Source organism: Streptopelia decaocto (genome assembly GCF_964273445.1).
Source record: "Streptopelia decaocto genome assembly, chromosome: 5".
Lineage (NCBI taxonomy): Eukaryota > Metazoa > Chordata > Aves > Columbiformes > Columbidae > Streptopelia > Streptopelia decaocto.
Window position 1 is genome coordinate 22861527 of NC_138659.1, and position 25367 is coordinate 22886893.

The 25367-nt window shown below is 39.6% G+C and overlaps 1 protein-coding gene across 1 annotated transcript in view; it reads left to right on the plus strand.

Annotated features, from left to right (window-relative positions):
* Positions 1 to 3419: 3419 nt before the first annotated feature.
* DPYD (dihydropyrimidine dehydrogenase) overlaps positions 3420 to 25367 on the plus strand; it is a 345406-nt gene continuing 323458 nt past the window's right edge. Inside the window, exons 1-2 of the mRNA XM_082053772.1 lie at positions 3420 to 3529; positions 22077 to 22187. Of these exons, the coding sequence (XP_081909898.1) occupies positions 3491 to 3529; positions 22077 to 22187 (150 nt within the window). The 5' untranslated portion in view covers positions 3420 to 3490. The remainder of the gene's footprint in view (positions 3530 to 22076; positions 22188 to 25367) is intronic.

The following is a 25367-nucleotide window of genomic DNA, read 5'->3' on the forward strand; positions in this document are numbered from 1 at the left end:
GCAGCTTGTCACCTTCATGGCATTTTCTTGCTAATCCCACTTCTCTTGGACCCTTTGCATACTGGGTATATCACCTTTTAGACTGTTGCACTTGGGAGCTGACAAGTCAAACTGAGAGAGCAGCAGCAGCAAATAACTGAAATGTAAATCTGTGCACTGTCATAGTGAGGTGCTCAGAGAAGGGAAAAGAGCAACTTGGGTTCACTTCAGGCTTTCCTGAGTCCCTTGAATTTGACAGATGAACTTGCTTAAGTGTAACGAGCAATATGGATTGCTAATTAAGCATTCAGATGTCGGGAGATGCTAGCTGTGAGACTGTAACCATCACTCTTTATCATACGCAATGAGTGAGGAAACTGGGCGTGGAATAAAAACCGTATGATTAAAGACAGCCCACCAGGTCCAAGTTACAACTGCACAGCAAATTAAAGTCTGGAGTGTCCTCTCTTTCTAGTACCTGAACTGATATAAATCAGGGGCAGTTCCGAGGAAAAAATGGGGAGTTGCTTGTATGATACAGCAGTACACCAAGACCTCTGGGCTTCCTAATACATTACTGACAGAATGTGAATGCTGAACTTTCAGTTTACAGTTTACCCTTTAAATTGCAGGTTTTGTTCTTGGAACCATTTGAATTTGAAAGAGATGGCCTCGCTCGCTGCCTTGTGCCTTGCCCTCCAGCCAGGCAGCCGATCCCGGCACAGGCTCTTGCTGGGTGGCAGCAGCGGGTGCCTGGAGGTTTTCTGAGAAAGTTGATGTACAATTATTTCTTTGGCATGTGAGCACGTTTTACCCCAAGAGCACAAAAACCTAAAGGTTAATGACAGTTTTCAAAAGCCTATAACTCAACCAAGCCTCAACTGCATTTCATGCCAGAAGTGAAAGTTAGGTCTTCAGCATCGCTTCTGTTTCTGCTTCTTTCAAAACCGTGCTGGAGGGGTAGAAAAGAAAAAATCAGAGGCTTAGAACTTCATGAAAAAAACCCCAAACTATATTTAGGCTGTATAACACTTGTCTTATTACAATTTCTTATAACTTCTGCTCTAGAAAAGTGGGAATACTTGTATTACGGTGAATGTTGTGCATGCCTCCCTGTTTCTGCTCATTTATTTCCTGAAATGAAGCTCAACTGTACAGATGCTCAGTGCTGATAAGAGCACTATTTGCCACAGTTGAGAATCCAGAGATCAGAAGGGTGGTCCATGGAAGACCAGCCCTCTCAAACGGCTATGGGAAAGCTGGCAACTGCAGCAGGCTGACACAGCCTGGCTGGCTGCCATGGTTTGCAGACAGTAAGTTGATCCACAGAAGAAATGTCTGAGAGGGGAAATAAGAGGAGCCCCTTTTACCAAGAAATACAATTTGTGAGATAAGGCAGGGTATGGTTAGGTCTCTGAATCTCTTTCTCTGACTTGTACTCACTGGCAAAATAGGTTCTGCTTCATTTGGAGAGGAAAACCCAAATTCTGTACCTTTTAGATGGTGTTTACCATTTATTGGTTTCATAGTACAAAAATCCTACTGTTGTCAGGTTTGTTTGGCTGGGTAGGTAACATGGGGTAACAAAGGATTTATAACCTGCAGAGCAAAAGAGAATGTGTGTGATGACAATTTTCAAAAAGAAGTGGAGATTCCTCAAAAGGGTTTTATCTGTAACAGCTGAAAACCTGGCAGGACAGAAAAAAACCAGAGAGTCCAGTGACTGTTGCTAGTCTCTTCTAATGTAACTGCTCCTTTAGACCAAATGAATGCAAAATGTAGATGGTTGGACACAAAGCCGTTTATTATTTCAAATACATGGAAATAATCCTTGTGAAAATTACTTATGGACCTAATGCACTTGTATAGTCAATATACTGCTGTAGGTCAGGAGCAAACATGACTAGAGGACTCCCCAGCTAGCATCAGGGAGCACTGAGGTGCTCAGCAATGTCAGTATTAATGAAATGAACCAGGCTCTCAGATTCGTTAGAGATAAGTACTAGAAATGCAGGGGATCCTGCTTCTGATTTTCCTGCCAACACTTTAACTGCTTTGCATGGGTGATTGTAATCAGCAAGAATTGTTATGTGATAGTGCTGAAGCAGAGACTTGAGAAAACACAGCTCTCACTGGAGACACAAAAGGCCACAACCTTATTTCTCTGCATCTTACAAGGGAAACAAAATCTCCACTGGGCATCTCAAAAGTGCTCACTTACAGAGATGGAAAGAAATAAAATAATTACAATGCAAAGAAAAAATTCCATGCTATTCAGTGAGAGGCATTCTCTCCGGAGACATGAAAGGGAGAGAAAAGGCAAACATATTCTCTACTGCACCCAAAGGGTCATCAGTGTCCAGAAGCTACTTACACTTTTCCAGGCTTTTTATAAGGCAAATAATAGTTGCCTAGCATGAAAATAGGAAAAGCAAAGACTAGTCATCGTTAAAACTCCTCTATTCTTGTGATATGATGAGAAAAGCTCTCATATTTTGGAGGATTGTAGATATGGCTACTTGAAAGTGGTAAGTGCTGTCTAGAAATGGATATTATGGTGGTGTGTTCCCCCACCCCCCACAGTGGGGAATAGTTGGTTTTGCTGTTTTTTAAGGTAGGAGGGAAGGCAGAACTTCTCTGTAGGCACGTTGCAGCGGGAATGTTTATTTCAGTGCTACCATAAATATTGTGTTCGTGGTATTAAACAATAGCAATGTTTGGGATTGTAATTCTGTGGGAGGAAAGAAACTGAATAAAGCACAGAGGCTGTGTGGGCCGGTGCCGCTGTGGCAGAATGGCCTCTGGGGGGTCATTCCTCTGAGGGGGCGAAGGGGGAGGCTCGCTGTCCCGAAAGGGAGCAGAATGAAGGTTCGGGGACAGCCCGAGCCAGGAGGGTGCATGTGTGATCCCGGGAAGGGTCCTCCCTCTCTGTTTCTGGGCAGGAGAGAGGCTGTGTCCCTGAGTGCGGCCGTGTTTCGGCTGCGGCCCTGGCGCAGGCTGCTTGTGTGGGATTTTTGTGGAGTGGAAAAACAACCAGGGTGAGGTGTGACCCCGGCCTCGCTTCCCCTTCTGCCGAGAGGAACGGGGGAGGCCGGTGGTGGGCGCTGGCGAGGGGGCTGCGGTACCTGCCGGGGGCGAGGCGGAGCCCCGGGGCACCTGCCCTTAGGGTAGCGGCGGTGCCGCGGCCCTGCGGCTGAGCGGCCGTTTCCCGGCGGGGGCGGTGCGCCGTGAACCCCGTGGAGAATTTCTGCCGAGCCGCGTCCTCTCCCCTCGGTGATCGCTGGCGCCCGCCGCGAGCGCTCCCGTCCCGCTGGCACCGGCCCCTCTCCCCCCGGGCCGCCCTGACCCGGAGCGTCTCTGCCCGGCGGGGCGGCCCGGGCCCCGGAGCGAGGGGCGCCCGCCCACTTGGGCGTTGCTGTCCGGGCGGGCGGCTCCGCCTCCTCCCGCGCTCCGTTCCGCTCCACTCTGGGACTGCGGGGAGCCGGGGGAAGGCGGTGGCGGTGCGGACACCATGGCTCGTGTGCTGAGCCGGGACCCGGTGGACATTGAGGTACCGACTCGTCCTGCCGGGACGTACGGCTGTCGCTAGCGGGGAGGGGGCTCTGCCCAGCGGCGGCGCCCGGGCCGGGAACGCCCAGCAAAGTTTAGCTGCGCTAGGAAGCGCCTCGCCGCTGTTGCGGCTGCCCGCCAGCGGCGTCCGGGACCCCGCTCCGCCGTGCTGCCCCGCCGCGGGGCTGGCCGCGGGCAGTCCCGACCCCAGGGGCTGGCATGCCACCTGGACAGCTTCAGCGGGGGCGGCGGCCCGACCCTCCCCTCCGGATCTGGCTGCGCGTCCCCTTCCCGCACCCCGGTGAGCGGGGCCATCGGGTGGCCGAGGGGCGTGAGGGGGCGGTGCCCGGCGCTTCCCCTTCTCGCCGCCTCCTGTCCCTCCCCATCGGTGGAGTCGAGGGCTGGGTCTGGGCGAGCCCCGTGTCCTGCGGTGAGGTGTCCGCCCGGCTCTGGCAGCGCTCCTGCGGGGCAGGGCAGCTCGGGGCCGTGGCCCGAGGGAGGCTCTGGGCGGCTTCACGGGCCTCGAGCTCTCACGGCCCTGGCCTCAATGGACCGCAGCTGTCTGTGGGTGCTGGAGATGTGCGGGCCTTCAGCTCTTCATGGTTCTGCTATGGACCAAGCTGAGCTGGTCGGTGCGGACACCGTGTCTCCAGGGAGTGAAAGAGTTGCAGGGAATGCCGAGCAGGATGGCAGAAGTAGCACTCTTGCTGCAAGGGGCTTATAGTACCTGCGGCACTTGACTTTTTTGTGTGACATTCATTGCCGCGAGGTTGGACTGGGAGCTTGGAATTAGGATCTGCACATGGCCTGGTGCAAGGCGGAGGTGAGGTGGAGTGGGACAGAGGCTGGTGCAGTGTAACCAACTGGCACAGCTAGGACTCAGGGTAGCTTTCCTCACCTCACAGGACCTTGCACGTGACTGTAAGCGTCAGCTCTTAGAGAGAGTCTAGTAAAAACAAAGTGAATACGAAACAACTTGTAGTTTGTCAGTCTTGTTCCAGCCTGGCACAACTTTTTGCTGTGATATGCCCTGAAGTTTAAAATATTAGGTTAGAATATTAGGTTTAGCGTGGGCTATTGCAGTATATTGAGGGCCCAGCCATAATACATAGATGTGCACAGCAGCAGCTTGAATACACCTCTAGGTCAGCCGTGACTGAAATTTACCATCAGTTCTTATACTGAGTTTTTGTCCAGTCGATTTCCTAGCAGAGCTGCTGCTCAAGCCATGACTAATGTCAAGAAATACTTTTACAGATACTCCAATAAAACTGAAACATGGAATGGATGGGACAGATGAACTATTGTAGAAGTCTTCCTGGAAGTTAGGGAGGCACTGTGGTGTGAAATCAGTACTGTCTGTCTTTTACCAGCTCAGTGTTTTCAGAGCAGCCAATCTGGGATTTTTCTTCAGGTGTTCATTTTCCTATTACAAAGGTTTGATTTCAGCAGCACAGGTTTTTGAGTACTTTTCCTCAATTTTTTAATGCAAAATATTTCTGAGATTACATTGTTTTGCATTTCTAGATATGTTTGACTGAGATTCAAAGAACAATATATTATTGTAGGATTGTGTGTTGGTTGTAGTATGCAGCAGTACATGATTTAGAAGACTAACTGATGGCCATTGAAACAGACTAGTGTTTACTTTTACTCTGAGGTTGAAAATATAAACTTTGGTCAGTATCTTCCTGTGTTTTTATTTTCAGCAGTCATTTAAATTAGCAAGGAAACCAAGGCAGTCTACTTCTAACCAAATGTATTGGCCTTTCCCCATCTGTTTGAATAAATTTAGTTGCTGTATGATTTGTCTCCCAGATGAATGTATTAATAATTACTGGTAGTGTAATTGCAGCTCTCTGTGTTTATTGTTGATATTTTTTTCCCCTGCATTAGACTCTTTTTTTTTCTGTGTTTTCAATAAAAACATATTTTTTCTTTGACAAAGGGAAAGTGTGTGTTAGCTAAGTTTATATCATTGTAGATACATATTCTTATACAACTAGTTGTTGAGGGGAGCAATCTATCAACATGAGCACTGGCAGCACAACTTAAGTGTTTTGATCACTTTCTTGGCTAAAGTATAAAAACTGAACAAATTATTTCATTAAACTTATCTCAATGGTTAGCATCTTACACAACATAGTTCATATAGTGGAAATATTAAATATGACCTTTGGAGTCTTAGTACTACTTTATCATTTATTTAAGCAGTTAAGGTAGAATACTGGTTAAACAGGAGCCAAGTGTCTGTGCTAGAAGTAGCTAAAATCACAGCAAATTCTCCAAGTTATTTAATAAAAGAAAAAATTCAGGAAGCTGTCCCTGAGGAATCTCATCTCCCTTGGTTGGCTTAGCCAGCAGCTTCAGGCTCTGGGTGTCCTGTTCTTGAAATCTTTTTACTTAACTGAAGAAGATGGAGAAATTACACAGATAATCTTATTCTGGAAGTCTGCTTTCCAAATTATGGAAGACTAGGAGTGTTGTGATTAAAATATAAGGTCTTCTCAAAAAAATGTTATTATTATTAAAAACAAAACCCCCAAAACAAAACAACAAAACAAAAAACCTCAATAAATCAAACCAAACAAAAACCCAAACAACTGCCCACCACACAAACCCCAAATGCTGCCTGAAGGCTGCTCTCTGAAGGCTGCTAACAAATGTGGAATGAGGTTGTAGCCTGTTTGAGCAGCTCACCAAGGGTTCAGTCAGCATACCTGAACTTGAGGGCTGCAGCTGGTTCCAGGGTTGGGTAGATAGGGTAAAAGGGTTTCTTATGCTGTGCACCCTGCTGCATACAAGGACCACCTGGGAAGTGCCCCTTAGCCTCAAGGAAGCTCTATGTAGAGCCTGCAGTTTCTATACTGCTTAAAGTAGCAGGTTTGATAGCAGTGATGGTTCTTCTTTCCCTGGTAGGGGAGCAGGTACTACAAAGCATGGGCTATGACAGCAAGGTAAGCAAATTTCGCTTGTCAGGCTTATTCTTCTCCCAGTACAAATGGACTAGAACAGTAAAAGACTGCAGGCAGCTAAGGCAGTGCCTGGAAGCTATGTCTGAGAGCTAAGCCCGGTGTCCTCTAAAGGGAGAAGCAAGGCGAGAATTGAAAAATAAAGAACAGTGTAAAAACACAGGAAGCCTCCAGCAAGATAGCAGGGAATCCTACTAGTCAGCATGGCTTGCAAAACTGTCAAACAAAGGTTATGTGAATAAATAGCTGAAGCTGGCTTTCTTTCATCTGGGCAAACTGTTATTTTAAAAAGCCACAATTATTACAGTGTCTCCCTCTGTTGTAGATAGTTGCTGGTTGTTTGAAGTTCCATAATGAAGCTTTAATATGAAGGATTTTTTAAAGTTATTGCTTTATAGCTTGCTGTGGTGATCAGAGGGCAGTTCCAGATTGATGGCTGTGTCTTTCTAGGGTCATTTGACAAGCAATCAGTGAGGAAACAAAACTTCCTGTTTAGCTGTTTTTGTTTAATGAATTTCTCAAGCTCTTTCATTGTTTTAGTGGTTTTATTGTAGTAAACTCTTAGCTGAGTGGAACAGCAATTATAGCATGATTACAAAGACCTAGTGGAAGATTATAGACCACAATTATCATGTCTGTCTTGAAGAACTGAACAATATGATTTACTCATCAAGTTAAAACCTGGTCTGGCAAGTAGGAAGGAGAATCTCCTGTATGAAACATTTTATCTTTTCTTGTTGTATATTCAAATCCTGTTGATGCTCAAAGAATTATATATGGTCTTGCCTCCTCTGCCGATAGTCTGCTAAATTGTGGCACTGATGTTCAGTCAAGTTCTCCAAAATAATTATTTTGTGGAAAAATAAAAACTCTTGTGCTTTTCATTTTCCCTTTAGCTTTGAGTTTTAATGTTACTCATGAATTCAACTTTCATTTTTTTCCACACTTTCAAAATTTTACTCTTTTTGTAAGAAAGTCGTTAAAATAATACCTGCTGCTCCCACTTTTTCTCATTCCTGGGACTTATGAGAAACACAGGCTTAGTAACGGTTGTTGCTGCAGATAACAACTCTGAAAAAAAGAAGGAACTGAAACTAATTTTCCTTTTTGTTACGTAAATGGATTTCATGATGATTTTATATTGTAGACTGGACTTGAATTTTATTCTTTCCTCTGCTTACTGTTACATCTTGTAGGAAACTAAAACTACACATTGATGTAGGAAGCTGAGATCTGTAAGGCAGGATTTTGCCCATCAGATGTGCCAAGAGCGTAGTGGTGGTGATGCAGGGCAGTCTTCTGAGAGGTGTTTGAAGGGGTACGGTTTTAGCAGCAGGGCAGAATTTAACAGTTTTCCATGCAGCCGAGAGAGGTGTGGCTGTATCTGATCAACTGGGATTTGCTTGGACCCAACGTTGAACAGCTGAACATCCTACAAACCAGTCTACATGCATGGTGCAATTTGTGCTACCAAAAGGCACATGCTACTGCTTTTCAAATGGATACTTCAAAAAAAATCTACTGCCTGTCCCATCTTATGGCATTTTGCCAGTGCCAGTAAAATGACCCAAGGAGCAGAAACATAGCTGCCATTGGGTCAGGAGCACACTTCTACTTAAAATATTGAGAAAAGCTGAAATTCCTGGTGGCTGCAGACAAGCTGAATTGAATGTTTTCTGTTTGTTCTGGCTACGCCAACCTTTGACAGCACAGAGTTCAAATCAAAAACTGCTTTCTCTCCGTCCCTGGTTGCCTGGCAACCTCCCTCCTCTTATTAGCATATGATTTCTATTCCTTTTTTTATTTCATCAGTACAGTGTTACACACTCTGCTCCTTGGCCTGTGTTGTCACCTTTGAGAAGAGCAGGATTTGTGCCTTTATATGAGACTTCAGCAAGTATGTGATCTGGCAAAGAAATCAAACATTTGGGATTAGGAAACCTTTGGCCATAAATGTCTTATCAGAAGCTCAGAGGGTGGCGTTTGTGTGGGCATGCTATTCAAAGTCTTTTCATTTTCATTTGCTGTCATTTGTATACTAAGGGCAGGATTCTTGCAGATCAGCACAGCATAAATCTTGGGTGTCTTTAAATGTGAAGGGTATTGGTTTGTAGAAGATGCCAACACAGATCTGTTACACAGCTCTTGGTGGGCATTTTGTCTTCTTCGTCTATATTCAATTCAAATCCTATGTCATAATTAAAAATATAAATACATTAAAAAAATCAGGTATATACAGGTCAAATTGGTACTTGGAGAAGCAGAGAAAAGGAACTAAATTGACAGTTTTTCTTATAATAATGCTTTTTAGAAATAGGAACATTTTGCCTTCAAATTGGCCAGGTGCATTCTTTTATGAAATAACAGGTGATTCAGACTGGGTTTTAAGTTTGACTTTAAATTCCTTTTTTTCTGCTCATAGACTCTTACAAATGTAAGAAATACCCAAATCTTTTTTATTGTTGCAGATGAGAAAGCGACAAAGACCATAAGATTCAAGTGGGCAAGATTCTTTAATAAATATTATTAGAAAAAAGCAACAGCAACAACAAAAATTAGAAGACACAGTGAGGATGAAATGGCAAAGCAAGTATATTTGGGGAGTGTTTAGATCAAGATATGTATAGGAGTTTTTTCTGAATATTATCTGATTCATAAGCTATTAGCCTGTTAAGTTGTAGTAGAATTACCATCATCAGCACAGATTTACACCAAAGGGATCCAGTGTTCCTTGAAAAAAGGAAGAATGCAAGAATCTTTTTGTGAAGCAATTGTGATATGTACTCTGTACCTGAGACAGCTCGGAAATCACTGTGTGACCTTCCCTAACTGCCTTACAGCAGAAGAGGGGTTTATTCCACTTGGAACTACATCATCTGGATGACTAGCATGTCTATATCAAACCCAGAAGTGTATTCGTGATGTTGTGTGAGGTTCCACATTAAACAGTGGTAAGCCTTAGTCAAAGCCATGAGATGTTTTAATTCCTCACATGTCAGTGTATTAGCACACATTGTGAGTGGTGGGAGTGATTTAGTATCTCATTTTTAAAGATGTTTCCAGTGTTTTATTTTATATGATAAATATTAAAATCCATGATGTCAGGTTTTATTTGTAAATTTACAGTGATAAACACAATGAAATCCTTGAAATGCCAAACCTTTCATCTCTGCTTAAGCCAAGGTTCAATTTTTTTTTCAGTATAACATTTGCTGCCTGAAGTGTTAAAGTGACTTGACCTTAAAATTACGTTTATTTTAGTTCATTGAAATGGTTGGCCTTTCCAGTTCAACTTGACACCAATGGTGCAAATGGGAGAAGGCAGACAGGCTTGCTGGTGACTTCATTTGAAAGCTAATAAAATATCTAGGTGTTCCATTTAAATATCTCCATTTAGATGGGATGGTAGTCGTTAGTTAAAAGCAATCACGGTGCATTCTGACATTTTAATTTCAGGTTCAAAAACAATTATATATGTAATTAAAGGGAGAAGTGTCCAGGCAGCCAAACTGTCTGATTTTACGTATCTTGCCAGTGTATGCAGTTTTTTAAATAGATATACCTGTGCACACCACTTTGAGAATGTAGAAATGAGTTAGAAAAATTGAAAGCTGCTTTGTTAGTTGTGCTCTGAGAGGCTTTGTTTAATTTGAAGCTTCTTCTGTTGTAATGAACTGTCCTGGCTGGGGTTTTTTGGTCATCAAAATTTATTACCAACTTGGAGAGAATGAAGCAGGTTGCTGTATAGGAGGTGCATCACAGAAATTTGGGCTATTGTTTCCTGAGACAGGGATGTTTGGTTGTGCTGTGTGCTCTGCACAGGGCTGTCTACCCAGCCTTGAGAGAGGTCCTCATACCGCCCAGTCGCACCTCTGTTAGTTGATTAAGGAATGATAATATTGTGCTCTGAAGGCTGCCCTTCGCAGTCTAGAGATGAAGGGACAGAGGAAGGACATGTTCTTCTGGCTGAGGAAAATGGACTGATAAATATGTGGAGGGATCTAGAGGGAAGGAGAAATAAAATAGGCGCTGCAAGCAAGCTATAGCTGAATTTAACAATCACAGCATTTTCTTTTACAGCCGTCGCACTCTTAGCATCTATCCCAGCATCTAGCTTATTATAAAATGCTTGTTTTTGCCTTGATTGTGAAGGACATTCTGTGAAACCCAATTCTATTCTGCTCTTAAAAATAAGCTGATAACCCTCCCATCCAGGCATGTCTAGCATCCATGCAAAACTCCAGAGCGTGTGTGTGAATGTAGGTAGCAGTTTTAGAATAGGTTATTAAAAATGTAGACCCATAATATGGGTAAAGAAGATTGGAAGTGTAAAAAGAGGTTTTACACCTGGAAGTTATTATAGTTATTTAGCTTGAGCGAGAATAATAACCAATTGTTTTCTAAGATGTATGACACATTTATGAAAAACCTTGAGGGATAAATGAATCTTTTTAGTATGCTACTTCCACAAAGGACTCTATGAATAAAATAATAGTGAGAGAAATCTCAGTAGATGCTGAATACTGCTAATTGATGAAATTATTACTTATTACACTGCAACTGAACTCTGCTTAGAAACACTATTTTCAGTATGATTTTTTGAAAATGACAGCTGAAATGTAAAAGGCTTTGTATTGAAAATGAATAGTCATGATTTCTTGATATCTTCGAAATGACGGATAATTCATTGACAGTTAAAACTGAGAAAAATGATTTTTTTTTTTTTTTTTTTTAAGTGCTCAGATTGTGGAATATTACTATGGAAATAAAATGAACTTCTCTGAAATAAATAAAGTAGACTTAATGTCAATTTATGAGGCATTTAAAAATAATTTTAAGCATTCTTATTTATAACAAAGCAGTCGATTATTTTTGTCAGCTGTTTTCATATTATGTCACATGTTGAGGTTAAAATGAGGTTTGTGAGATAGGGTGTAGCCATTGCAGTTAGGAAAACTCTAATTGTAAATTAAATCAGCATTGAAGAAGTACTTCATCACTTAGGGCAAAAATGGAAATGAGTACCAAGTTTGGCTTTGATTTAGTACTGATGAAATGAAAGCCCACTGTCCTCAGTGTGTCGTTTCAGGTTTACATACTAACTCTTAAGGAATGTTATCAGTAATTGGTGTGAGGATTTGAGTGCAAAGTGTCATGTGTAGTGTAATATTTTGGAATACGGGTGAATACAAAATCTGATTTCAGCCTTAAAAAAATGTGTTCATCCATGTTAGAGGTTTACCTCCCTCCCAGTTGATCTCGGCAGTCTTCAGAATCTGAGGGACGAAGTCAGCTTGTGCAAATTCACTCACATGCTTGTGGGTGTGTGTGTGTGGGTGCCTGTGTGTGCTAATGACAGGAACACAAGATGGGAGATTAGAGGTGGTTCCAAGACTTACTCCACTTCAATTTTAAAGCTGTGTTTGATCATACATTTTTTTCAGTTCCAGCACAAAACTTTAAAAGATTTTAGTAAGCTTATACATACTCTTCAAAACAGATGGAAGTGAGAGAGTGACAAAAGAGTTGGGAGGGAAAAAAAAATCAAACAAGATAACCAAAACAGAAGCTGTTCTGGAATGCTGTTAATAAAATGCAGGAATGAAATGAATACAGAACAGAAAAAATGAAAATATTATCTACTCTCAAAAACCCTACAGTCTGATTAAAATGTCAGCAGCAACCAATACTGTTGACTGCGTAAGGGGCAGTTCTTCTTTGTTAGGATATAATAAGAAATAGTTTTCAGAAGACTGTAGAATATTTGTTCCTAAGTAAAGCAGAGTAGCTTGCATGCTGCCAAACCTTGGCACCAGGTGAGGACACACAATTAATTGATTTAGAAACCCCAGTAAGTATTTAGGACAAAAGCAAAGTTAGTTCATTTTTAACTCCCAGCTTAAAGTTCTCTATGCACTTAATCAATGAGCCCTTAATGAAAAATATATAAGCAAACTTGAGAGTTGGGTCAAAGCTCTTCTAGTGCTGGAGCAGTGTTCTTGTCATATTTGCTCCCTGATTTGCTTTTAGAATCTTAGCTTAACAGCTAATCAGCTTAACTTCATCCAGGTTTGCCTTCTACCCTGGTCAGTGGAAGGCAGGAATGTGTGGATGGAGGTCTTCCTTTCCAGGGTGACTCTGGTAACCATTAGACTATTATGCCAAAGAGCAAACAACAGCTAAAAGAAGAGCTGGCGTAAAGTCAAACTGAAGGAGGTAAAGACCAAATTCCTGTTCAGAGGTCACATAGCAGAAATGTGATTTGTCTTAATAAGTAAAAGAGTTAGAAAATAGTAAGTACTACATATCACACCCTTTATAAAGTATTTTAAAAATAAATTTTCTGTATAAGCATGTGACAAAGTATGATAGGTCAGAATCCAGATGTTGGCTGGCGTGTTTCTAGATTGGGCAACCGAATCTGACTATCCTGTTTTTTAAAGAGTATCACCTCTGCCCCAAACATTCAGCAGTATTGATGTCAGCAAGATTTAAAAGTCAAAATTGTCTAATAAGAGTGAAGAACTCCAAGGAATTGCTTTGCTTTTTATTCCCCATTATTGGTATATGTTCTCTTGTAATCCGTAATGCATGTGATGATGCTCTGTGTATTTCTGGAATGTCACATTTCTTTGCTTAAAGGTGTCAACATAGGATCATTGTGAACTTCTTCCAAAGAAGACAATGACATGTTAAAAGGAAAAAGAAAAATTGGCAACAGTTTCCTCTTGCCTTACTTACATGGGCTGTTAATTTTATTGCTTGAAAATTGGCAGTGTTATTTTTTCAATTATCAGACATTTAAAATATTTTAATATGTAACTTCACACATCAAACCCTTCCTGTTTATAGTATATAATTAACAAATCCTTCACAGTTCCATTTTATTTCTACGTGCTGATTCTTTTCTTCTTTTCGATTAAGATGCTCTGATGTATACACAAAGTTACTAGAAAATGAGTAGTTCCATTGTCAGTTTTGTGTTTTATCATTGTATTAAACAGTTGCTACTGAATTTTTTGTAGAAGGTTGCACATTAGTTGCACATAGGTAAGTTTACTTGTTGCTTCTTAATGTTGCAACAGATTTAGAAAATCAGTACTGATAGATAGTTGGCATGTTCTTGGAACAAATACAAATGTTCATGTGTGTTTCAAATACTGAATACACTAGATCTTTTGGGTGGATATTGTCATTCTCATCCTTGCATTTCAGGTTCATTTATTGGACTTTGAAAGTTACCTTTTTACAAAAGTTTTCAGAACATTGCTTTGCTCAGCTAAAATTAGTTCCACTGTTTTTTGCCAATGATTAAACTTAAAGCAGGAATAACTTTTAATGCTAATTTCTCTCCTGTAATCAAAAGTCAGTAGAGCATTCACTTTTCATTAATTGACATCTCTAATGAAAGTTCGGGTTTTGGTTAAGCAAACACCCGCAATTGTGAGGTTCAGTTGTGAGGTTCAATTGTGAGGTTCAATTGTGGGGATACAATGGCCTATATTTGGTTTTGGCACTGAACTTATTTCCAAGTGCAATTGAGCTTGCTTTCTCATTCAATCTGTTTGTCTTCTTGCAGAAAAACACAAGTGAGATGTCAGTGCATGTGTCTGATTATAATCCTTTTTGCTGTGAGATACTCATTAAGTGACGCTCCATATGAGTGAGCAGTTATAAATATTAGCATTCCTCATGTAACAGAGCAATTTGATGTGCAAGGGATCCAGGCATAGATAGATACTATTGGGAGGAAACAAAAGTCCTCTGTTATATCTGTGATGCAAACTTAAATATTTTCTGAAGCTTTAAGTTTTGTTTTGTAAAGAAGGAAAATATTTGTATTAGGAAGATGAAAGAAGGTAACTTTGAGTGTAGTGGGTTCACAGACTGTGGAGACCATGCATGTGCTAACTTTTAAAGTAACAGCAGTCATGAAGCTAAGATTCAAGGCTGTGACATGATTTGCTCTGTTTTTCACACTTAGCCAATTGGCTAAGTGGTTGGGTGATTAAAGACTGTCCAGTTAGAAAGAAAATGTATTAAAATGCTAAATGTAGGTGTGGAAGGATAGCTGTGCCAAATTGTAAGCCCCTCTGTTTTTAAAGGCTGTAAATTAAGTAGTGTTCTAGTCAGCAAAATGAATATATGATAGTGAATTCAACTTTGAGCAAATCCACAAGACCTGTGCTTACCTAGGCCTTCTCTGAATTTGGTATGTTAACCCTAATAGCTTTTGGTGTGGTGTATTGTTTATGGTGTGAAAATGTGATCTTATCACAGAGTAAGGTGCTCCTGGAGAAGCCTTGGATCTGAGAACTTCATTGAGCCTGATTTAAGCTGTGTGGCTTTTAATGTATACGTGCTTGTGTTAAATATGTGAATGATTCACTGAATGCTGGGATACTACTTGGATACTTAGGAACAAAGGGCGAGTATTCACTTTGGTTTTCTCTGTGAGGGTGAAGGCGATTCTGCGGAGATTAGCTGTGTCAAGGAGGTAGCATGCAGAGTAATTTGCCACTCAGAGCTCTTCCAGTAGAGAACAGTGGTTGGTATCTATGGGAAGCAAGTAACAATTTTGTTTTCTATTTTAAAAAACCTTCCAGAATTTACAGTAATACCTAGCATAAGTGCATTGCTGGGGTAGAGAAATCAAGCTCCTAATCTAAAAGTTAATGTATCAACAAAATTGGGTAAACCATGTTTAGGGTTGTGTAATTTTGCTACTTTGTTAATCTGTAATGCATTAACTTTGCTTATATAACAGAAAGTGCATGAGATATACCACGTTTCAGTTAATATAGACATATTCGTAACTAAGACATTCCTGACTTTGGTGGGAGTGATTTAGAAAATTGCTCATTTTGTTAAGAGACAGTATTTACATACTGCAGCGAAATCTGAGGACCGTGAAAATCTGTAGTGGTAAATCTGTTTTGGAAACCCCACTTTCTAAGTATCTACTAATGGATATAAGACTACACCTCTAGGATACTGGTATGCTATGATATTATTACAGGATAAAGAACAGTCTTACTCTCACTAAATATTAGAGGCTGTGTAAGAAGTGCAAGAAGCTGGAAAGGTGTATGTTCTGATGTAGAAGCAGTCTGTCTTATGGGGAAATCTAAAGCAACGTGTAAATGTAGAGATGAGGATGTAAGTACTTCAGTGCTGTGCTAAAGGCGGTGATGGTTAGCGCACAGCTCGAATACGCTTACCACAAGATCATCTGTTGGTCTTTGAGTTTTTGCTTGTTTTCGAGACTCTGAGTTTGTGTGGCTCAGAGAAGAAGTAAATCTTGTGATTAAAAGTTGAGTCTTTTTCCAGGTGTTTTTGCATTCCCTCACCCCATATGCACCAGGATTCAGGGTCAGGCCCCAGTCCCTAGAGCCTGTCGGCTTCTGGGCCCCATCCCACAAGAGGTTACCGCACTGGTGCTCTTCTGTCATGTTTCCTCATCACAGGCTGTCTGTCTCGCCACTGAAGCAGAGTCCCATCTTCCAGCTCTCTAGACCTTGAAGACTCTGGTTTGCTGAGATCATAATAATGTAAATTGCTGGTTCTTGGACATGGGCACAGAGGGTCACCTGGAGAGTTTATCTTTGAGAGAGATGAGAGGGTTGTGACTTGTCACACTATGTTATACGGTAATTTAAATGGGTTTGCAGTCAGCTTTTGACTTTGCTCACACATGCAGCTGTTTGTCTCAGTAACAGAAAACTTATCTGGTAATATACAAAATGAATTATTTGCGGGTTTCCTTTCTGATTCCCATGCTGTCTGGGATCATTTCTGGTTCTAGAACTGGGTTCTCCAAAGGCTGATCACACTGTTCCCCTGACATCTGTGGTCATTTCATGCAGCTTTCTCTGGTCTTCGTTGCCTCACAATTAAACCAGTCCTGAACTACTGTAAAGGCACAGTCTTTACTCCTTTTTGAAATTTTTGGATGAATTCCTAGGATGTATTATCAGCCAGGTTATATAAGTTGTTAGTAGTGATTTTCATTAGTTCAGATCTTCAGTAAGGAAATACACATTTGACACAATTATAAATTTATGAGATATTCTCTCATACTTTATCATGAGGGAGAAATTAACAACATTTTCTCTTATTCTTTCAATAATGAAAAATAACATAGATTAGCTTCTGGAAGCCATGACACCACGGATACCTGTTTTTCAAAATCTTCTCTGTCATTTAGTGTTACAAACTCTCCTAGGACTAGAACTTGCTCTTGTCTATTTGGTAATGAAATTTCCACTTGTAATACAGGCTGTTTCAAAAAGATGGACTCAGTTTCAAAGATACAGTGATTTCAAATTGGATCCATCTTTTTGAAACAGTCTGTAGTTAGGGACTTCACATGGTGTTTGAAGTGCTGCATCTGTTTGTGCTTCGTGCAGCCGTCAGTTTGAATTGCCTAAATCATGTTTTACTTCTCACATCTACTCTGCCTTAGTCATCTTTCTTTAACTGACATGATTTTTAAACAGTATTCATTATTCTGGGTCATCTAATCTCATGAAAACAAATACTTCTAGCTTGAGTTCTTTGGTCTTTGACTGACTAACGCTAATAAAATTAGTTTCGTGTTCAGACATACTAGAAAATATCAGGGGAAAAACTCCAGGTACTTGTTTCCGTCAGTGAATTAACACTAGTATTGAAATTAATTGTTTAGTATGCTCATTACTCTTAGCAAAAATAAATATGTTCTCATTATGTTCACTTGGTGAACATATGTATCTTGCAATACATTTAATGTTACTTGCTGTGAGGGAGATTACAACTCTTTTTAAGGAAATTGGGTAGATTAATGGAATGGGGTGGGTTAAATTGCTCTCCACATGCATTCCCTAGCATGCTTAGCCTATTCCTGAATTTTAATTGATATATATAAAAGAGTTTAGCTGAGGATGCTGTGTGAAGCAATTGGAGTAAAAGAGGATATAACCTGTGTATTGCAGGGGCTAGGTTAGGTAAATGTGCTGTATATTACAAGAAAGCAAATAACACGACACCACATTTTATACCCACAATCATAGTCTGCATGCAAGCAGTTGTGTTTTCAGCAGCTTGGTGGTGGCTGTATGTGTATTGATACGTGGTGAACTTCTGCAGGTGTTTTGGGGCTGTTCCTGAGAAACTTCCCGAACAATCTAGAGAAAGTGACCAGAATCCATCAAAAGAGAAAATTACTACTTTGTTTATTAAGAGTAATCTTAACTATTGAATTTTGACCAAATTTCCTGTTTTGAATGAGGGATAAGGTCCACATAACCAGGACACCTTGCGAAGGTTGTTACTTGGCGGGGAAGAGAGGGGAACGGGAAAGCTGAAGACTTCAAAGTTTAGTGCTTTAAAGAAAAGCTTCCAAAATATAGAATAATGTAATATATTTTACAAAGACAATGCTAGACTAGCAGGACTTTTTGATGACCATCTTGAAGTTACTGTTGTCCCACCTATGATGTAAATGGTACTTTTTTTAACACCATCCTTTCTCTGCCTCCTGCCACCCCCAGCTGGTGTTGGAGTGTTCCTAATAAGCATAAGTGCTTTCATAACTTTATATTTTCTTTTGCTGAATATGCATTTAATTAAAAATCAGATTTAATTGCAATAGCTTCTTATGATTTCAACTAAAAGGGTGGCTTTATGAGATGGTAATAAAATGTGTGTGACACTTTTAATGAAATTAAATTTCTATACCAGAAATTTATGTTGGATCATCACAGAGCATGTGCCAAACCTATCTTGATTTACCCAGAAATGCTGTATCAGAAACAGGACTCGCAACTGCAGAATGTGTCTTATCCTGAATGACTGCCTTGAAATCACTTATTTTTGGAGTAATAGTAATTCAGATTCTTGATAAGTTACTCACTGCAATATAACATGGTGTTTTAAAACTTTTACAGCCTTTTCATTAATAGATGATAGTGAAGACTAGAGCTAGTACTTTTTGTGTAGTCTTCTTAATCATAGCCTTTAAAGTAGAAGCTGAGCAATAAACATCTAATGAATAGCTTATGTTGAGTTTATTCTCAGGTGGTGTGCTACTGTGTTGGCACAGATCAACATAACCATTTATGACTAAATTCTCAAAATTTAAAAACAGTAGCTGTCACTTATGCATCCTAGTCATTCTCAATGTACATTACATATAGTTTTTAGCATTTTAGGATATTTTCAACCTAAGTCAGTATATGTTAGTCATAATGAATACATTCCCTTCTAGAAGAGGATGTATTAGGGAATTAAACCATCCTTTAATATTCTTAAGCTTATAATAATGTTTGCCTTTTAAAAGGCATAAAAGAAATAATTTATTAATATAGGAATTCCTTAAGGTAGTTGTATTTGAGGGTCATCTGCAATATATATTGAGTTGTGTTCTGTAGTGACAGACCACTTGGCTTTCTTCCCAAAATGAAGGCTTCAAATTAATCTATGGAAATAATGAAAGAAAGTATAATACTTTCATGGTGCCCATAATCATCAGTGTTGTGCAAAGCTGCAAGTTTAACTCTATTACACTATGTATATTGTGTGACTGTGCCACAAGTGTGTACTTGGCACAGGCTGAATTTACTTCTATGTGCTTACTCATAGCCCTACTTCTTTCTCCATCAACATGGTACCTAAAGAGATTTCTACAAAAATACAGCAGTGTTATATTCTGATTTGCAGCCATTGATGATAATGGATTCATGCCTACTTCATTTTTAATGAAATAAATGTGATCATTTATGTAAAACACTAAATATATAATTCCTAGGTTCTCCATTACTGTACAAATAGCATCTTAATGTGAAATCCAAAGTTCGTAGTACTCTGAAAAGTGATGTATTATGTACCCACATCCTCCATTGGGGAACTTGAGTCTTGCCCTTTCAACATCTGGAGAGCTCAAACAACAGCTCATCTGGCAAGAATGAGAATTTATGCAGCAGAATAAGCATAGGATTGGGACAAACAAGATCACAGATGCCCAAATAATTCTCCTCACCAATGAGCTCCCCACCTCGGTCAGATGGCCAGTGTGTTTGAGAGTGGAGGTCTCAGGATTCCTTCCTTGCATGTCCATGGTGGTTTGTTTTTGTTTAGCTGGGTGCATACATTAAGTGTTGGTTGGAACACTCCCTCTAGAACTTTCTTCTCAGTAATTTTCCATTTACTGGCTGACCTGCCTGAATTTATTTGTTAAATTTACTAAATGTCTGACCTAGCCATAAGCCGGAGAAAACCAACCAGGGAACTGAAATGAATAGGAAGAAAACACCCTCACTAATTTTCCTTTCTGACAGTTTAGCAGACCCAAAAGCATTTACATTATTTTCACATTCAGGCAGTTAACTTCTGAGTGGTTCTTAAACACCAGGGACCTCTAGCTAGAACAGCCACCTTGGTCAGCAATCCAAGATTTAGGAAGACAGTATATTATTTAGGTAGTGGGAATATAAGCAATTTTATGTTGTATGTGTGATTTAGTATGTTCTGTGCCAGTTTTATTTCAGATTTAATTCTGGGACATGCTGCACTATGTAGTCCTTTTGGATTTCTGCAACTGTTGCGCTTGGAGCCATGCTCCTGCTGCAGAATTCCAACAGGAGCAAACATATGGGGATTCTTCCGTCCTTGGCTTGCCCCACCATTTGTTCCATGTTTTAAACCAACTGGTGCCGTACCCAGTGGAGTACATCTGTTACAGTTTATTACTAGAAATTTGCAATTCATTTCAGTTTGCTAAAATAATTATAATATTCATGGCCAAGAGTACAGCATTAAGCAATTACAAAAGAGAGTAGGCAAAATTTTGCAGAAGTGTTTGTGTGATTCAGGAGCTACTGCTTGGTTTGGGTGATTTGGGCACTCAACAGCCCATCACCAATGAGTCAGATGTGCTCTGACAGTTGAGTTTGATCATCTTGAGAAATTAAAGTAGCAACTGAGATGCTGTAAGTGACATCCCTTATGTGAATGTCCCTGCTCTGTTTTAATTAAGAATGAAATAAATTAGCATAAACCACAACTGAATGCATTTGGTTGCCACATCTTGCCTAAGGTACTCAGCTGGGGAGCACCCAGAAATGGAGCAGCATCTTTACCACAGGAATTGCAGAGGCACATCTGATTACACCCTTTAACTCTTCCTGAAATTCAACAGCATGTAGGCTGCTAAATAGTCTATACCTGTTTGAGTGTTGTAACCCACTTTTTTGTCTGTTTGTACTTTGGGGAAGCTGCGAATTACTGTATTGGGTGTATTGGGTGATGTTGTTAATTGCAGGTAGAATTTTCAAGTAGGTGAGATTTCTGGTTTGTGGGAAAATGGATTACTGATCAGTCTGGAGTAAACATTAAATAATTGATTAGAAAGTGATCCCTTTGCATTAAAAAAAAAAAAAAAAGGCCCCGTAAACTCCAACACAATAATATCTGAATACAACCGATTACTTCTTCATCAGTATCACCCACTCAAGCAGACTTTTAAAATAAAGAAACATCCTGCTGATATAGTATGCATAACCCCATCAAACTTGTCATGTTCGGTCTCCATTTCTGTAAGTCAGTCTCGCACATCTTTGACATATAGTAACAGAATAATCGCACCCTATTCACCACAGTGGAGAAGCATAGTGTTAAAGTCAAGTTTTTTTAAAGGAAGATTTACAAAACCAGTTCCAGGAGTTACAACCAACAATATGCCTGTTTTGGTTCTCCATCACAGACCTGAGTCTGGATCTGTTACTTGCACGCTGTTCACACTCACTTCTTGAATTAAATGAGGTCAGTTTTGCTATTGAAACCTGTCACTTGCCTGATATTAAAAAAGAGCTTGGGTTTTTAAAAGCTGATTTAATTTTTAAGTTACACTAGTATAATGAAAGACATTAAAAAAGTCATTCTGCTAGTGTCGTCAGACTATCACTTAGAAGTACAGCTATATTCTCAGCATTTATTTGTGTCCTCGTCATTGTAAGAGAAATGAAGTTGATTCGTCAGCTCATTAGATGTAGAAGCAGGTTCCTGTGAAGGGCAAATTGGAATTTATACTGAAATGATGAAACATCCATAAATAACCCAGATCTCTTAAAATGTTTTTTCTTGTTTTGCTTTACGAGTGTTACTTGGAGTGATATAATGAAGCAGAATTATGTGTTTCTGTATGCCATACACAACAAACATCCAGGGATGGAAACCTTTATTGTGGCCGCTAAATATAATTCTGTTTTCTAGCAGTCCTAGAAATGTCTTTAAGTACTCAACATTTAAGTGGTGTGGACAATAAAGAAGTTGCTTTCAAACTAAGTTTGAAATTATGTAATTTGAAAAAATAATTCTGTGGTTCTATAAACAGGTATGTTAAAATACATAGTTAGGTTGAAAGCATAAGAAGTCAGAAATAAATTCGTATAAAGTTGGTGTATAATATTGAATAATTGTGGTTTGCTTTTGTGGTTTTCACTGTAAATAAGTTGTGTGAGATGTGATTTAAGAGGTTTGAACTTTTTTTTTTTTTAATTTTATCTATGTATTTTAAGATTTTCTGTTCTCTTTCTACAGAACATTCTGGCTTTAAATCCCCGAAAACAGAGACATGCAACTCTTCATTCAACTGCAGCAAAGAAGCAAGTCAAGAAGCAATGGAAAAGGAATTCCGACAAAAGCTGTTCAGTAAGTGCATGTTCATTATTGCATCTGGAATATGCAATAAATCATTGAGGTTGAAATCTTAATTGTGTGAGAAATTCAAATTTGCGTTTCCTGTGTTGTTCAGTAGCCAAATGTGGCTCCCAGTTCTGTTCCTGTAGATACAAAGTTACTTTGCGATCATCTATTTACTTCTCAGAACAAAATACATTGCACACCTTTTTGTTTTTTGGCAACTTAGTAAGTCTTTGATGCAACTTTTTCCTGTTTTTCTACTAAGTCTGATGAGTCTCAAGTCCCAGGCAGTGTCAGGGTGTCTCACCATGTCCTGAGCCCTGTGGAGCCGCTCGCTCCCTGGGCAGCAGCATCAGCAGCCCCTGCTGTGCCCTGCTGGGCTGCTGCCCACTGCCTCTTTGCCTTCTGTTTCCCGAGAGTAACACAGGGTAGAGCAGCACTTCACTATCCTTTCTGAGACTTTAAAAAGTAATTTTATGTCAGTACGGAAATAGGCAAATCCATCCTATGTAGTTATTTTAAATACTTACATAGGTATATATATGTAGGGCGACCTACCTAGGTACTATATACACAGGACCAAATGTGTGTAAATTACCTATAAACAAATACATAATGCTTATATTAAAACACTTAAATTAAAACATGGCTCTAGATTTTAAATTTTGTACATTGCATTTTTCAGGAAATAGGTGGTTTTAGAATAAATATTTTGTCATTTTAAACTGCCTGTATTCTTCAGTATTTCTGCCATTAGATATAATATTTTTCTTTCTAGGTATTTAGGTTCCTAGTCTCAGTGTGATATTTGACTAATCCTATCAGACTTTGTCTCTTTGATCTCTTATCTAATTAGAAGGTTTGTAGTGTTCTTACTGTCTTCCTACAGATTCCCTTAGATAATCACCTAAATTCAGAAATCTTTTAGGCGGGGTGCTACTTATTCATCTGCAAACCCTTATGGGTACAATGTTATGGTGTCTCTTCATAGTGTTATCAAAACATCTGTCACTAAGTAGGAAAATTTAGTTTTGATAGTTGTCATTTGTTTGTTATTAAAAAAAACCAGCAAAACACAAACCAAACCAAGAAACCTACAAAGTTTCTAATTTTCTCAAAATTCTGGAATCTAGTATCACTAACAAATATTTGCTGGGAGGAGCAACCCAGGGTACACTTCGCATTTGAACCATGCTCTAGTATAGTTTCCTGTTTTATAGCAGTGATTATAGGAATCTCTGTCTTACTAAAGCTAATATTCCTGTTTTCTTTATTTATTGGCTTGGATAATGTTATAATAACTGGAAACTAACAGGGATGATTATTTTGGGATGTCTGATGCAGTTATTGCTCACAACTATGTGTTCCTGTGCCTGGACAGCTGCAGTTTATATTGTTATATTTTCAGGCAACCTGTAATCAATAAATCAATACCGGGCTGTAAACTCCTCTGTTTTCAGAACCTGTTCGTTAGGAAGCTCAGGTATCCACGCAGCAGGGCAGTGAGGTATCTGCGGAGTAACCTGATTAACTGTTCCAGTGTAAGTTATCCTAGTTAGTTAAACTTCAAACTACAGCATGCACGTATATATCTTCCTAATGAGTGTGTTAACACACATTTTTAAAACTTCTATGCGTTAAGATCACTGTTGGTTATCTCTGAACTTTCCCCCATATCAGCCTTGTTTGATTTTTACCTTCGGTTTGTTCATAAAATGTTGAATATTTGAAAGTTTTGCTGTTAATTTTGAAAGTGCACAGCTTTCTAGAAACTGTCTCTCTTCCCGTGTTCCTGCTCTTAGCTGTGCGTGTGTTTCTCATGGTATCCCAAATGTTCTTGGATCCCCAAGGCCTGAGCTTTCTTGGGCTGTGCAAACAGCAGTGATTTCTGGTTTCTCTCTTGTTTGGATTTTCATTTGAAAGGAATTCTGAATGTTGTGAAGTTTTGCCTGATGATGTTTTGGCATAGGTTTACAATCTAATTAACAACTTGATTTTATAGTTCTGCATTACTGCATGGAGATCTGTGCAGTTACTGGGACCCTGCGCTGGTAGAGATTTGCTCATATGTTACAACCTACAGGGTTAAAGGTTAGAGATAAGCAAATAGGTGTAGCTGTACCTGCGCACACCTTCAACACAGATCATTCTTATATTGTATATTATGAATTATTTTGTAGAAATATCACATCGTTTAATTTATAAGTCATTATAAGAAATGTAAAATGCTTGAAGAAACTGTAAAGGGGTAGTCCTTATTTTTAGGCCAGTGGTGGTCCTAGTTTTTAGAACTGTCGAACGCTTCTTTACTCAGAAATACATAGCTTACTTTTACTGTGCAAGATTTACCACACAGCTTACTACTCTGGCGAAAAAAGCCCTACAAAACTAAAAAATCAAACTGAAACATCTGTCTGGCACCCCATTACATAAAAGACATTGGGAAAAAAACAGAGTTTTTACATTTTCCAGATCATTTTTGTTGAGTGGTTTTCATAAACAAAACAAAATGATAGAATAATTTCCTAGCCTTCTTAAAATAAGAAAGCTAATCCAGGAAAGGTTACATTGAGCACAATTTTCTGTTCCAGTCTAAAAAGACATTGGCAGTAATGTTTAGGCCTGCTAATGAACAGATCAAGCTCTATTTGAAGTCCATAGGAAGTATACTTGTTGGCATTTCCTTAAAATCTGACTTTGGCTTTTAGCTTTCAATTCTTTAAAACTATACTGATGCTTCCTTTGCAGAATTACTGTTGGAGGGAAGGTGGGAGTATGAAAATACAAAACTAATTAAATTAACAGCCCTCAAAACTCTGAACAAAAGCTGCATCTGCTGAGGCATGCACACAGTGACTTTGTAATGTGTAATACACTTCCAGATGGCAGACTTATATATTTCCTCAGAATAATTACACAAGTGAAATTTTAACTCCTTGCCTGCTCTGAGACGCTTTTGGGTTGCCCATTGAATGAGTTCTGAAGTGGAGAGTCAGTATCTTTCCTTAACATTGGAAAAGCATTTTCCTAAAGGAAGGTTAAGTTATGCTTTCGATGAGTGCTATTGTTTATTTACTGTGTTAGCAACCACATTTTACTATGAAAGTGATTTATAGCTATAGGTGCAAGATCAGTCAGCTTTCCTTCAGAAATTTTAACTCAGAGATTTAGATCAGAGTACATAACTTT